The 16,163-nt window shown below is 39.5% G+C and overlaps 1 protein-coding gene across 2 annotated transcripts; it reads left to right on the top strand.

The window, feature by feature from the left end:
• Window positions 1–50: 50 nt before the first annotated feature.
• Window positions 51–16,058, top strand: LOC104013538 (nucleolar RNA helicase 2-like). Of its 2 annotated transcripts, XM_087765215.1 has the most exons (15): window positions 51–296; window positions 950–1,216; window positions 2,523–2,598; window positions 3,326–3,504; window positions 5,072–5,189; window positions 6,120–6,305; window positions 6,857–7,002; window positions 7,970–8,119; window positions 9,879–10,040; window positions 10,811–10,930; window positions 11,735–11,808; window positions 12,000–12,159; window positions 12,455–12,589; window positions 14,734–14,778; window positions 15,498–16,058. In XM_087765215.1, the coding sequence occupies exons 1-15, from the start codon at window positions 192–194 to the stop codon at window positions 15,699–15,701; spliced, it is 2,127 nt and encodes a 708-aa protein (XP_087621341.1). In that variant the 5' UTR covers window positions 51–191; the 3' UTR covers window positions 15,702–16,058. The 2 variants fall into 2 exon arrangements, with proteins under 2 accessions (XP_087621341.1, XP_087621342.1); XM_087765216.1 differs by lacking the exon at window positions 14,734–14,778.
• The last annotated feature ends 105 nt before the right edge of the window (window positions 16,059–16,163 follow it).

Raw genomic sequence — 16,163 nt, 5'->3', positions numbered from 1 at the left:
CCCGGGGCATGCTGGGCCTTGTAGTCCGGCGGCGGGGGCGGCAGGCTATTGGCTGGCTGGCGGGCGGCGGTTGAGCGGCGCGGCCCCGCCCCGCCCCGCCCCGCGTTGCCGGGGCAGTGGGCGGGTTCTGTTTCTGTCACACAGCGGCCGGCGGCAGCGGCGTGGCGCGGCGCGGCTGTCGGCGAGCGGAGATGCCTGAAGCCACCCGGTTTAGCGCCAGCAGCGGGGCCGAGTCGGATCCCGAGTGCCCTATGGAAAGCGAGTCAGCCCTGGAGAGCAGCCGGCGGCGGCGCAAGGTACCGGGGAGGGTTCCGGGGCCTTCGGCGGACGGCTACGGCCTGGCCGCGCCGCGCCGCGCCGCGCCGCCTGCACGCTGGGGCTCGTGTCTGGCGGGTCTTGCCTCGGGTCGCGCCCCCCCGCCCCCTCCTCCCGCGGTGGTGTGAGCCGGGGCGGGTGCGCACGCCGCGGCCCCGGGGCGTGGCGGGCCGGTTGGCCGGCCACGTGCGCGGCGGCGGCGGGGCCTCCCGGGAGGCGGGCGGGCTGCACGGCCTGCGGCGCCGGGCCACGGCACCCGCCTGGTGTCGGGACCGCCCTGCCGGGGGTGGCGGTGGGCCTGCTGGGGCAGGCGTGTGGTCGTCCGCGCCCCGCAGCGGCCCGGGGAGCGCTCTCGGGTGCAGGCGGGAGCGGGGGAAGAGTCCCGAAAATGAAGGCCCGGGTGTCTCGTGGTCAGGAAAATGCCTCCTGGCGGCACCGGCGCCGCGGCAGGGAGGGATCTGTTGCTTTATAGGCACCCTCCCCCCCCCCCGGCCCCCCCCAGTCCCTGTCCCTGTCAATAACTGGAACACAGACTTTTAATTTTAACTGTTCTGCAACATCTTCTCTGTTTCGTGTCCCTTGGATCATGTGCGTGTATTTTCATTTACCGCCGTGCTGCTCTGTGCCTTACCAGAAGGAGAAAAAAGAGAAGAAATCTAAACGCCATGACAAATCTCGGAGGAGGAGGACTCAGACGGATGAAAGTGAGCAGTCGGAGGATGACACTGATTCTCCGAAGCTCAAGAAGTCAAGGAGTGGAATTAAACAAAACGGTGATGCAAGAGAAGAAAGCTCGGAGAACACGAGATTATCTTCCTTAAACGTTAAATCCACCCACAAAAAACGGCACAGTAATTCTAGTGAAACGTCAAGTGGTGATGGTGACAGTGAGCAAGAGCAGGTAAAACTAATGATTGATTTAGTTATAGTGATGTGTTTAGCTTTCAACTCCTGTGTTGCAACAAGGTTAAATTTAAAACAGGTTATCTTTCCTTTTTTTTCTCCCAGTCAGTGGAAAGACTGCTGTAAATTTTCAGGATTTAAAGCTACTTGAACTGTCCTTTCTGTCAATTATTCGCAGAAATTTGAAGTTATGAAAGTCCTGAAGTTCTAGATCAGTGCACCATGGTTTCCTTACTTCAACAGTCCAGTACTGTGGTAGCTGTTGGCAGATGGACAAGCTGCAGTGAGATGGTGCTTTAATATGATTCAGCATCATTAGATATGATTGTAATTGCCACAAATATAGTTTAATTGACTTCTTTTTGGTATTATGAGTACTTCTCTAATGAAATAAGAGTTATTTGGTTTTAGCTGGTGGAAAAATAAAAGTTATATATTAATATGTTTTCACATATTGTCTCATTAAATAGTAGCTGTTAACATGATAAGATGGTCCTTAATGTAATAAAATATCCTGTTGTAACAGTTTTGTAAGTCTTCTTAAGCCTTTCTGTAAGAATGTTTTTATTTTTTCTGACTATTTCTGTTTGATTTAGGTTCCTTTAAAACTGCTTGACATGAACCACATTTTTTTTTGAAGGGAAACAAAGCTGCCTGATTTGTTTTGAAAAATCTTTATACCTGTATGTTCTGATGTTGCTTTGTTTTGTTTCTTGTTCCAATTGATGCTTCACAAAGCATCTAGGGTCTCCATGGTTTCCAGGGTTAGCATTCTTTCCTCACGCTTAGCGTTTTAATCCCTGTGCTGTTAAAATGTGTACGGAAGTGTTGCATTACTAAGTAGGTGCGTTTGATGCTCTGCCTTGTAATGTTACTCTTCTGGGGACTGATTTCTGTATCTGTAAATCACTGTGCTGTATTAATTGGGAAGTAGGAAATAGGCTAGATATCAAGCCTGACACTTGCATATTGCAACATAATCTGTTGGGCCATTGGTAATTATTTAAAATAGAATGTTAAAATGTAATTAAGAGTTTTCAGAGTTTTAATTTGGGTGCTTTGCATTTACAGGGTTATGCCATTAGATATGAAACAGTCTTAACTTAAATTACAGATCACTCTTGTTTAACTTTGAAATATGACAGTAAGTAAAACAAAGAAGGCTCTTTAGCTACAGCTGTGATACTGTCACTGAAAATTTGACCCTTGGGTATGATGCCAGTGCCTATGCCATTACCTTGAATTTTCTGATGGTCATGTGATATTCACATGGAATGTTATCTGATTTATTGTTTACCTAACAGGAGATGACTGAAGAACAGAAAGAGGGTGCTTTCTCCAATTTTTCTATTTCCAAAGGGACTGTTCAGCTTCTTCAAGGTAAATTTCTTGGCATGATGTGACCACAGAAAGTAAATTATCTCTGTCATGTGTTTTTATGCTCAACGTATTCAATCAATGAGTTTTGAGATGTGCTCTGCTTACGCGTATGGAAGCATAGATGCTATACAGAAGGCATATTGATTGCCTACTCTAAATATATTGTTAAACATAGACTTTCCTGTTTGCAGTATTGCCCAGTTCAGCCTTTACAGTAGAATTTTAAATCACATAAGCTCAAAAAATAAATTAGTTCTGTGTGAGAATTTTTCAATTAAAAGTTATTTAGTTATTTCAGTGTGAGTAAAGGAAAACCAGTTATATTTAGTATCTTTGACATTTGTTTGTGCATGACTTCGTATGAATTAAGAGAAGAATGGAAGTGGTTTTGACATGTTTTATTTGAAAGGAAGAGATTTTCACAGATAGGTGGGGAGTATTACATACATAAAGCCACAGTACTTAACGGCTTTCATTGAAGGCTAGTAACTTCATCTGTCCCAGCTAGCACTAAGTCTGGTGGTATGAAGTGGGAGAACAAAATGGACAGTCCCAGGGCACTCTTTACAGATTATGTCTGTGATTAAATAAATCAGTGAATGTGATAATATAGTCCTGACTTACTTTAGAGTTTATGCAAGTTCTGCTTGGGATAACTTCCTCTGAAGAGTATGCAAGAACACTTGTAAAATGATCGTATTAAGGAAGTCTGTTGAAATTGTCACAGCTCGAGGAGTGACGTACCTGTTTCCCGTGCAAGTGAAGACCTTCGACCCAGTATATTCTGGCAAAGATGTAATTGCTCAAGCACGAACTGGAACAGGGAAAACATTCTCTTTTGCTATTCCCTTAATTGAAAAGCTTCAGGGAGATTCACAGGAAAGAAGAAGAGGCCGTTCACCAAAGGTAACTGTGCTTAGTTAGAATGCTGATTTTGCGTTGTCTTATGTCAGAGGGATTCAGAGTTTTAACCCACTGGAAAAGTTCTTCAAGTTTATGCAGGGATGAGCTAACCCACATTAAAGATTCTTTGAAAGTTGTGTTTGTTGGGCTTTGCCTGCATCCTGTGCTGCCTCATACCCTCTGATCAAGAGTAAAGAGCAAAATAGCTCTATCCGCTTTTCAATTCCTTTTTCTGCTTACAGGGAGGCTGAAACTACAGGTGTTCAATGTGTTCCTATTTAATTTTGTTCAGTCACCTTACCTGTCCAGGTCCAGTGGTTACTGGGTGCTTGTTTTTCTCCCAAATTAGTAACAGATTAGTAACTTTTTCTGATTGATAAAAGCTGTCTGCTTAAACGTGTTTGTTTAAACATGTAAATAGTGGGAGGTTTTAAAAATAGACTTAGTTTTCACTAGGACCACCGCCAGATATTGAAGCTTCTGCTTCAGAGAATGCAGATTCATTATGAGCTGTCTGCATTCTGCTAGAGAATACCATATATGTTTTTTCACTAAATTCTTATGATGCTCTCCAAAGCTTATCATATTCCCATTAACAGTGGAATTTTTTTTTTGTCGGTTTATTTCATCATGTCATCCATCTCATAGATTACCTGAAACTCGTTCCAAAAGTAGTACTAGCTGTTTTATTTGCATCTGCCCATCATGTTGGCTGTCTGACTGAGAGTGCTGGCTCTAGATTTGGCAGTCTTGTGGAAAAGGGAAAGCTTTCTTTGAGGGGGGTCACAAGTCTTAAAATAAAAAAGACTTCAAGCCTCACTCTACCATAGTACACTACTACTTTTTTTTTGTTGTAATGTGTTTCAATGTTGAAAGAAATAACAGGATAATGATTTTAAGGTTCCGTTTGTCAAGCCACTGATGCCAGATCTGAGAGCAGTACTGCAATCACATGTTAAACTAAACTAGTTAAAACGCCTAGCTAGTAGCTTGTCCATCACCTGCGGTGAAGCCTGTATGTTGGAAGAGAGGATGGTTCCTTGGTTGCTTCTGCGGGGATATCAGCACAGGCTCCAGAACCATGCTGAACACCAGCTTTGCAGACTGAACATATGTTTCCCTGAGTCCCAGGGAAGCTGAGAGACAGCTGATGGCTCTTTCTTGCACCTTCTCGCAGGACTGTGAAGCGTTACCGAGCATGTGTAAAAACCTTTTATTACCCAAATCCTTCAGTCTTGTACTCAAACAGCATATGTGCATGTAGAAGGAAACTTGTAGCTGATCTGTTCAAGAGCTAAAGTTAAATAAGATATAAGTACCTCCTGTTTATCTCATTTAAAAAGAAGTTAGCCTGTCCTAAATGAGTATGTGCTGAAGGAGATTAATGTTGTTACAAGAGACTTAAGCAGTGTGTTTCTCTAATCTTTGCTTAGATAACTATTTAAACTAGATTTTTTTTTTTTTTTTTAAATTATGTAAGTGGTCAGACCTATACCAATGATTAGAAGTCTAGTGGTTTCTCGGCAGAAGCCATGCTGAGAGAACATCTGTTTGTCTTTCTTCTGTCTAGGTACTAGTTCTTTGCCCAACGAGAGAGCTGGCAAACCAGGTTGCCAAAGATTTCAAGGACATCACGAGAAAGCTAACAGTGGCTTGCTTTTATGGAGGAACTCCATATAATGGACAAAGTAAGTGACTTATCAGTAATAAATGAAATGTCGATTGACTGACATATTTGAGAAATGCAGCGGAGTCCTTCCAAACACACACTTTTACCTCAACAACTGGAGAGTATTCATGGGGAATTCAGTAGCTCAGAAGATACCTTCTTATGGTGAGAAAAAAACGTAGCTCTCAATTATATTCCTGGTGTTCCTTGTCTATTCACGTACTTTAAATTAAAGTGGAAGAGATTATACTGTGTTTATACAGAGTATTTGGGTTTAGGTTCTTGTAAACATTTATATTTTCTTTAAAAAATGTTTAGTCTTAGAGCTGTGAGTGGGTGTGGAGGTTTTTTGTGTGATACGGGGTATCTAGAGGATTTGTAAAGTGGAGAAGAATTTCTGTATTGTGACAGCATAATTTACTGTCTTGATCGTTAAAAAAAAGGCAAGTGAGAGCAGGAATGAGAATAAGCTCTTTCATCGTAATATATCTTGAGACATTAGGGATGAATTTTTTTTTTTCCTGCAGAACTTCAGGAAGAAGGCGATTTCAGTGATTTGGGTAGTCAAATAAATAAAGGTTTTTGTAAAGTTTCTAATTAAGGTAGGCGATTTGAGAAGAGCTAACTATTTCCAAATTATATTAAAAGAAGCTCTTTGTTTGCCACTTTATTTAAATCATGGAGAGAGGGAAGTGAGATGGGAAATCTTTTTCCCTTCAGGAAGAGCAGTAGAACTTCTACCTTACCAGCTTTGTTTTTCTTTTTTTTTTTTTCCCCCTCAAGTTTTCTCCTCCTGTTCATCATTTGTTCTCACTTACATTTGTAAGGAGAGTACTTAGGAGTGGTTTAAGAAGCTGTTTCATTATTACTTAGCTACTATGTGTTTCTAATGTAGAGAATGCTCCCTAGTTCACTGCTAACTCCTCTTCTGCTCTTTCCTGTTTATCAGTTGATCTCATGAGAAGCGGCATTGACATTTTGGTTGGGACACCTGGTCGAATCAAAGACCATCTTCAGAATGGCAAGCTGGACCTTACCAAAGTGAAACATGTTGTACTTGATGAAGTTGACCAGATGCTGGACATGGGATTTGCTGAGCAAGTGGAAGACATTTTACGAGTGGCATACAAGAAGGGTAATCTCGATATTTAAACAAATAGTAGGAAATATTAGTAATAATTTAGTCTGCTAAAATTCAGGTGTATTTTTCTGGAAGTTGCAAGGTGGCTTTGTTTAGAAATGACTGAATACTATCTATTGTAGGAAATGTACTGTGAACACAGTACGTGAGAAAGTGTTGTGAAAGTGGGAATCATTCATAGGACCTTTTTGAAGCATAAAATCCAGTACCTAGGGATCTGTAAATAACTTTCTTTGACACCTATCTATAAGTTGTACTTGAACTTCTTCCAGTTAAAAGAAATTAGAAGCTTTTTACCCTTTTCACCACTTGAAAATAGACTGGATTTCTGGTCGTAGTAACTTTTTTCCTAATATCGAAAATATTTAGACTTTCTGCAGTATTTTTTCTCCAGATGTTGGTAACAAATTGAAAAAGCAGAATTGCCTTCTTTATTTTATATACTCATATTTGACCTCATATTTTTAATAACCCATATAATCAACTTGTATACATCTGTAAGATGAAACACATGAAGTTTGTGAAACATTGTTCTGTGTTTTAAGATTCTGAAGACAATCCCCAGACGCTGCTGTTTTCTGCAACTTGCCCACATTGGGTGTATGATGTGGCTAAGAAATACATGAAGTCTAGATATGAACAGATTGACCTTATCGGGAAAAGAACTCAAAAGGCTGCTACAACAGTAGAAGTGAGTAATCTATCTAATGTGGAATGTTTTCAGGCCTTTTCCGTTTTCCTTCATGCTACAAATGGTCACCCCATCCTAAGGTACATTATCAGAATGATGTTGAAAGTTGTTTTGAGAATTATTTTTTTTTTTAAGCATAAGGCACATTACAGCTAGTCAAACTGTTCCTAGGTTTAGGATCTGTCTCTCTTTACCACAGCATCTGGTAACCATATAGACATCTCAGGTAGAGTGAGGATTCAGTTATCAGTTAGTTTTGTTGGTTTTCAGAGAAAAGCAGTACCTGAATTTATCCCAGTTGGAAGCAAAAGGCACACATTAACATCAACCTGGCTCTTTTAAATCACCATGGACATCACGGTCAAATTCTGCTATTCTATATACAGGAGATTTTTTCAAATTTCCTGTGGTATCTCGCCTCGCTAGGCCTTTGCTTGCTATGCAGTAAATACCATAGCAAGGAATACAACACATACATGCTAGAAGCCTGAATTAATTGTCTTTACTTGATAAAATAAGATACTGTTTCTGCTTAAGTACTGCTTAATGGTTACTTTGACAGATCATTGGACACATCATATTTGTATCAGTGGGATTGAAAGAATGTTAATCTTGTGCTTCAAAAAAGCTTTTAACACACTGTATTTATTTGTTTCACTTTATCTGACATGAAGCTTTAGTTGATAGAACTGTGACAAAATCTTGCACCCCTGACTGTCCTCCAGAGAAATGGTATAACATCTCGGGTTTTTTTTCTTGCTTTAAAAAAGTTATTTGTAGACTGTCATCTTTTTTTTCCTCTTACTGCAATTATGGATTTTGCATGTTCCAGGAATGTGAGTTAGCATATTTTTTCTATCAGGAAACTGTATAACTCTTTAGTATTTCTGGATTTTACAGTTTCAAATGTATTAAAAAAGAATCTTGTGTTTTTATGTAAGCTAAACACTGGAATTCTTTTCCATAGCATTTGGCAATAGAGTGTCACTGGTCTCAGAGAGCTGCGGTTATTGGAGATGTCATTCAGGTCTACAGTGGCAGCCATGGGAGGACCATCGTCTTTTGTGAGACCAAAAAGGAGGCAAATGAACTGGCTCTGAATGCTTCAATCAAACAGGTATTTTATCATCTGTATTAAGTGACAAAACCTGTCAGAGATGTGTAGATCTATCGACCCTGTGTTGATACCAGACCTATGCTGAGTGAGTTTTAAAGAGAGATTTTCAAAGTGGGTAAGGCAGGCTTTTGCAGGTGGTCAGATAGTTTCAAAACTGCCAGAAAGAACCTTTAAGAAAAAACACTAAACTGGTTGAAAGTTTACAGCATTATAGTCTCCATGACTAGGCTGCACTAACAGATACTGGGCTACAGCGGATTTTTTTTCTTAAAAGAAGAGTTCTTATTGACAATAAATGAAGCAGTTGTGAATTAATTTTTCTGTAGATAAGACTGTCTTGGATTAAAACACGGTGGTAGACTTAGAGAACTACCAGGATAACAGGTCATGGTACTGGAATAGCAGTTACTGAGCTGTGATGCTGACATTAATTAGTGTTGTTGTGGGGGGGGCAATTAGGGCTATATTTGTATTTTCATTAAGATCTTTATTAGCTGTTATGAAGAGTTTAAAGATGTATACACAGAAAGAATTCAATCTGCCATCTCTTGTGAATGACCTCTAGCGTATTCCTGAGATTTGTGGTATGGCACACTCTTAACACTGGTGGATAATAACTCGTTGATGTAGTGGTGCAATATTTATGATGTGTAGTGACACTGGCACTGCATGCTCGGTTTTGGTGGTGGTATCACAGCAACTACTTTTTCTGTATGTGTTTTCACTGAGGAGATGGGTTAGGTTGTGTCTAGAAAGCAGTATAGCGTTATGTTCCTAGGGAAAGGAGCTTTTTCATCTGCCACAATTGTGTTCAGGAGTGTTTCTCCTACACTCTTAGATGACCTCAGTAACAGCTAAACCTGAGCGTGGAGCCTTATCCTACGTTACTGGTGGTGTTACTGATACCAAATCTTGCATAGGCAATGCAGAACTCTGATCTTGGCAGGTAAGAGAAGGAAACTAATTAGATGTTTCTGTTTTAGCATATTAATACTCGCTAACAGAATATATGCCTATTCCATTTACCAGCTGACATTAATAAAAAACTGTCTGAAAAAGAGTTTTTTAATTCAGTGCTGACCCTAGCATTGTGTTAGTGTTTTTTCAAATTGTTCTCTGTTTACATGTGGAAAACATGGTAGCCATCTACAGGCAAGCGATGAAATGTGAAGTGGAGGAAAAAACAATTTTTGTATGTTTGGTCTTCATACTTGTTATTGCTGTGATACAGAAGGACTTTCAGAATGTTTGGATTAAAACAAAATTATCTTTGAAGCTGTAGGTTTTTTTTTTTTTTTAGGACCACTTATATTTTAATTCTTTAATTGGTAGTGGGGGAAATTAATATATTAAGGGGGATTCAGAAGCAACCCTATTTTGGAAAGGATGTCTAAATGAATACTAAGAAGGCCTGAGAAAATTGTCAATGACTATTTTGAAACAGCTAAGCCTTGCACAGATGGTGTGGATGGCAAGTTAGGGCACAGTTGTTTTCATAGGTCACAGTAATTAGAGGTGGAGATAAGGCACACGTTACGATTCTATTCTCCTACCTTTGTTAAAGGTCTTTGAGGTATATGGATAAGAAGTACTGAGTAAATATTGTAAGACACCTAAAATATAAACTCTGGTAATTCAGTTCTTCTATATCTTGCCATGTGGTATCTATCAAATACCAAAATATTGTACCCAAAACTGACCATAAAATGGAGCACTGTCTTGGATTTTGGTACAGTCCTATAATAATACTGTTTTTCAGGATTGCCAGTCGTTGCATGGTGACATTCCTCAGAAGCAAAGAGAGATCACGCTGAAAGGTTTTAGAAACGGTACATTTAAAGTTCTGGTTGCAACCAACGTAGCTGCCCGTGGTTTAGATATCCCTGAAGTTGACCTGGTTGTACAAAGTTCACCACCAAAGGTAGGAGATGGTTATGTTGTGTGTCTTGTAATAATTTGTATTCTTGTTTTCAAGTAGCATATGCTATCAGGTGCGGTATTCACCACACAGAGTTGCATTGCATTTAAGGGTAAGAAATGCCCTGATATATAGAAGTATTTTGTTAGAGGATTTTTTCAGAGTGCATCAGTCCCTAGCATGTTTAAAGATGGTCTCCTTAAAATGCCTTCTTTTAAGGCTCTCCCTTCAAGGCCACGTATGGTGATTGCAAGGTATGGTGATTGCAAGTCTGGAAGCGGTGGGAAGTGAAGAAAGGCTGTTTGTCTTGCAAGAACGATTCACTAAGTAGGGGCATATATGAGGAGGGGACCCCAACAGTGAGAACACTGGCTGAAGTTAAGAGGGTTTAAAAGAAACAAGATATTTTTTCAGTGAATTCACTATTAATATCTCGGTAACTGTGCTCAAGTTGATGTGCAGGAGGGTGAGTGGGATTGTTATAGAGGTATAAACACTCAAAATATTTTTTCACATTCTCTGTGGTGATGCCAAAACAAGACTTAGTTGATCCATGCTCATGGTTCTGGCTTTCAAACTGTGATTTTTAGAGGGTTATGGAAAAGCTTATTCGTTTTACTTCAGTGAAACAATGTTTTTTAATTTAATTCTCTGATGCAGTTATTGTGTGTTGTTCAGGCTTAACTGTAATAGCTTCTACTAAGTTATGTGAATGCAATGAATTGATTCAATTACAATAAATTAGATAAGTCATAAGGCTATTTATTTTGAAGGATGTGGAGTCCTATATCCATCGTTCTGGACGCACAGGTCGAGCTGGACGAACTGGGATCTGTATCTGTTTTTATCAGCGAAAGGAAGAACATCAGTTAAGATATGTGGAACAAAAAGCGGTAAAGTATAGGTTTTTTTTCTAATCACGAGCACTCAAATGTAATGTGTTAGGGTAGCACATAAAATCTTCGTGTTTTCTTCAATAGTTCAGTTACAGAATACAGCTTATAAAACACCCACTTGAAGTTCAGTTTCCTTGCAGAGTTTGGGTACACTGACAGTTACTTTGGAGCAGGGAGCGCGCTGCAGATTCTCATGCCCACGCTTTTTCAGCAAATGCCAGTAAGATTTTACCTGTGGAAATGAGAAAAAGCTAGCAGGATTTCAGTTTAGTGTTCACCCTGGCTTATCATGTGATCAGTGATTTGCATAGGTGTAGCTTTACTGAGAACTGTTACTTCCATTTTTGCACTTTGTGCGCTGTTCCATATGGTAGTTTTCTCACCAATTAAGTACTCAGTTGGGATGAGATGGTTTAGTCTCAGCACATAAAACCCAGACTTACATTTATAAAGGCTGTGTAACTTGTACTTAAATCCAAGTAAATCAGACTAAAATTAATGATTTAGAATTTGTAGGACTTTTTTTCCCCTGGAATCTGCCAAAATGGTCTCTATTTATTTCAGTTTAAGGTCACTGGATCACTTAAACTGCCCTGGTACATAGAAGGCTTTTAAGTGTTACCCATTTCCCTGTAAACTTAACCTTGTAATTTTCACTAGCAAAAGTTGGGAGTTAAAAGGTGAGAAGAAGAAAAATGATAGATTTAAATGTTTGTTTCATTGGAGTCCGATACTGTTTCTTTAAAACCTAATTATTTATGGTCTGCAACTTTCATCTGTTTTTTGCTTTTTAAATTTCAGGGCATTACGTTCAAGCGTGTTGGTGTTCCTACTGCAACAGATATAATAAAGGCTTCCAGCAAAGATGCCATGAGGTGTGTTTGGTGGCTCAAGCCCTGTTGTATCTTCCTATCTTCCTAGCTCAGAAGGGCTGTTTGGACTGCTCTTTGCTGTCTCTGTGAACTGATCACTATTAAAGCCTTGGACTGCTGTTTTTCTGATATTCTGGAGCCTAGTAAATACTAGTGTATAATTTTTTTTTTTTTTTTTTGCTTTAATTACTTAGGTGTCTGGATTCTGTTCCTCAAACTGCTATTGAGTATTTCAAAGAATCTGCTCGGTTGCTAATACAAGAAAAGGGACCAGTTAATGCTCTGGCTGCAGCTCTAGCCCATATTTCAGGTGCTACTTCCATTGAACAGCGCTCCCTGCTGAACTCGGATGCGGTAAGTGTGTATGGCTTAACGTTTGTCTTGAATCTGAAAAAATAACAGCGCACCTCTGTGGTGTCCTGTGTCCCCTTATGAGTTTGTTTATGGGAACTGTACTTAAGGCACTAGGAACTACTGATTTAGTTAAAGCAAGAATATAGTGGCTATAAATATACTTGCTCTCCCGTAACAGTATCCTCTTGAAAACTTAGTTTATAAACTGTAAATTAGCAGGTTTCTCCTGTCTGATAGAAGTGCTGAAGCTTATGCCTCTGACTGAACGGAGCATGCACAATTTCTTACTCTTTAGGGATTTGTTACAATGATACTACGCTGCTCTGAAGAGATAAACAATATGAGCTATGCTTGGCGAAGACTACGAGAGCTGTTGGGTGATGATGTTGATAGGAAGGTGAACAGAATGTGTTTCCTCAAGGGAAAAATGGTAAGCTTTTTTTCTGTCTTTGCTGCTGAGCTCTTCTGCTTGTTGCCTTTTCTCAGCAATTGTCAGGGGAGCTGTTTGGTCTTTTTTTTTTTTTTTTCCCCATTCCAGGCTCTGTTGGTAAGAACATGATTCTGGTAGAAGGATGGGCCTCAATCTCTTTTATTAGTGCTTAGGCATCTCGGAGGCTTAGGGCTCTGCTCCACTGACATGCTAAGGAGGTAGTATGATGCAGTATATAGCATGGCTATAGGGATAGCAGAACAGGTAAAAGGTATGAACCATCTTTACTGTGCCTTAAAGACAAAACATAGAACAGGATTTCTTAGGACAGTCAGTTCTGATAGTGCATGTCCCTCGTATTTCTGGTACCTGAAACGGAAAGATCAGAAAGTTACTTTTTGCGTTGCATACTTAACAGTGTGGCAACAACTGTAGCAAAGCTCACTGAGAGACAGTTATTTTAAACAAAAGTGATTCCCCTCACTCTTCTTGTCTCAGAATTTGTATGCATTTTCACAAACATGAAAATGTGGGATCAAATAGTCTGTCCGGGATTATTTGTGGTGACACAGAGGACAAGGAATGCTTATGTCCTGCTTTTGCAAGTTGTTCTGATTTGCTCCATCTTTGTGGTTTTTTTCTGGGTGTAATTCTTGTTTCTCAACATACCCTGGTCAATAAAACTGTACAGAGAGATGCTGTGATCTTGATGACTTCATTCATTTACATACTGTCAAAACATTCCACTCTCTTATCCCTTATTCTGCTGTTTTATTTTTCTGGTGCTTTTAGACACCTCCATTGCTATGCATACTTCATTCATATCCATGTTGAAGTTTCCATCAGAGATACCATATACCGCGTGTTGTTACAGAGAATGATTCCATTTGTGTTTCGATGGTTTTGTGGGATGGGCAGAACAATAGACAAAGTAAAAAGACTCCAAAACTGAGGATGAGTTGAGAGGACACTTCAGAGGCAGATGTTGGATGAACTTTTATGTAGAGATTTGTAATAGAAGCATTCAGATTGGTGTGACTGCAGTTTGTATATGTGCCTTTTGGAAGTACCAAAAAGAGACAGATGTAAAAATGGCAGGAGTTGATGGCACCTAGTTTAACAAATCATCAAAATCACAGCACATCTGTATGCCAGTAATGAGGATACCCAGACTTGGTAAACTAGAAAGCCTGAAACAAGGGACAACCTACACTTGAACAACAATTAAAAAAGAAAAATTATTTTCTTCGGCGTTGTGTGTATTCTGTTTTTTGTTCCATCTTTGTGTAAAAGTTAACCTCCATGTCTTGGTATATGAATTTCACGCATAGTTCACGAGGTTTCTTGGCCAGACACTTCTGATTTTAAATTTGACTTGAGGACACTTTATGTCAGTGAACTGTTTTTACTATTTCTATCTCTGAAATTTTTTCTTAATGCATCCTTCACACATGATATTTGATATCCTTCACACGTGATATTTGATACCACGTTAATTGGCAAGATTTGTTTTATTGTCCTTGCCTCTGTCTCTCTATTCACAGCATTGTTCTGTATTTGATGTGTGGAAGACTATCTATGGATGGTTTTCCCTACATCAGATTTATAATTCTCAATATCCAGATTGCTCATTTGGACAAAGAATAGCATTTTAATGTGTGCATTATGTATTGTACTTAATAATTCAAGTAGGTTAACTTCAGATTTTTAGTCTGAACCTAAATATTCAGTTTACTGGATGTATACATTTCTTAGTATAGATTAAAACTTCTGATTTGAAAGAATTTACAAAATGAGTCATGCAGAAGCCAATAGACCACAGTTTAGGATGGAGAGGGTTATAAGCTTGTTGTTAAAGAGCAAGAAAATGTGAATTGAAGTACTGGCTATGCAGAGGAAAGAAAAATGTGTGTATCTGAGGAAAACATTAAGGAAGTGCAAGTATTGGTGTTTTGAGAGAGTTGCATCAATAATTCTCAATGTTCAAAGAATTCAAAGTATCTGAAGTCTATTAAAAAACCACTTTGAAATGTAAAACTGTTTGTTCTAGTACATAGATTTGTAGGTTCTATTTTTTTTTTTTTTTTTAGTTGCAGTCAATTAAAAGGCTAGACTTGTACCCATCAAAATTATTCTCTTTTTAGGGTGTGTGCTTTGATATTCCTGCAGCAGACCAAAAGGAAATAGAGGTACGTTCATTGAAATTTCTGGTTACAGCAGGCTGTAGATTCCTAAAGTATTCCCCTCTCTCAAAAACCCTGTAGCTTAAGACTTTTGCACTGGGAAGAGTGGTGGTGTGAACAATCCACCCCTTGTTACTGCTGCTGGATTAATCTTTGTAGGCAACGAGTCTCGTTACGCTATAAAATCCCGTTATTTCTATTCCCTGCCCCCCATTCTTTTCACCCAGAATTCTCTCCACAGGAAAGTCAATTCCAGGTTTTTGCTTGGCAGAATTAGTATTCCCATGCCAAAATTCCCTAGACTTCAAATCTTTCCTTCAGGTATTTCTCCCCTAGTGCATCTCCATACCGTCGTGCCCTGGCATTCAATTTTTGGTTCTGGATTAGAGGAGGATTGAGCGGAGGGTGTGGATTTGTGATCAGTAATAATTATAGTGGTATTCTTAATAAATGGAAGGTGGGGAAAGAGTTTTCTGATGAGGCTGCTCTGTAAAGCTCTAAGGTGGGTTTCAGTTCTGTTCTGTAGTAGCTGAGGTGTACGCAGTCAGCTGTAGCTCCTACGCTTAAAATTTGGAAACCGGTATTGACCACTTTAGTTAGAAACTTGAATCCCTTATATTAGCTCACAATTTTACCTTTTCAGTTGAGCAAATTTAATAATTATGAAATACCCTGTATTTGCACTCCTCGAATTTAACTTGCTATGTCTGACTTTATTTCAATAGGCAAGATGGGAAGATTCAAAACAATGGCGTTTGTGCGTGGCGACTGAATTACCGGAGTTAGTAGAATCACAGCGAGGAGGAGGAGGCGGCGGAAATGGCCGAAGCTTCTCAAGCTCCAGGAATGGGCGGCGTGGTAGCTCTGGTAGAAACAGATTCAGAAGCAGAGGCCAGAAACGAAGTTTTGACAGAGCATTTGATCGTTAACTTGAACAATCCAGAAGTGGAAAAAATGGGACTGCAGTATTTTATATTACATTAAAATAGGCTGTTCCTGTGTGTTTGTACCACTTGGAAAAATCTGTCATTCAGATTTTTTTTTTCTCAGTACTACTTTGGTTATAGACAAGATCCTGTTCACTTTAAAAAACACAAGAAAAATAAAACTTATTGTTTCCTTTCTTTCTCGTACTGCCATTTCAACCGCAAGACCTAAATCTTTATTCCAGAATATGGCTGTCGCATTCAAAACTGTAGCCTGGCTCACTGTATAATATATAGATCTTAACTCCTGGTCAAATCTGTACATTTTCCAAAAAAATAAAATATTATTTTACAAGTTCATATCCTATGTTAGAAGGTTTTAAAAGTGCGTGTGTTGGGCGAAGGCGAGCAGCATAGTTTGAGCGTGCAGGCTTGGAGTATGTTCGTTATTGTATAGGAGGCATT

Source organism: Nipponia nippon, unplaced genomic scaffold, assembly GCF_047370975.1.
Source record: "Nipponia nippon isolate SJK-2023a ecotype South Korea unplaced genomic scaffold, ASM4737097v1 scaffold_3, whole genome shotgun sequence".
NCBI classification, from domain to species: Eukaryota; Metazoa; Chordata; class Aves; order Pelecaniformes; family Threskiornithidae; genus Nipponia; species Nipponia nippon.
Note: the sequence above shows the minus strand (reverse complement) of the source record. Positions and strands in the feature narration are given on the sequence as shown.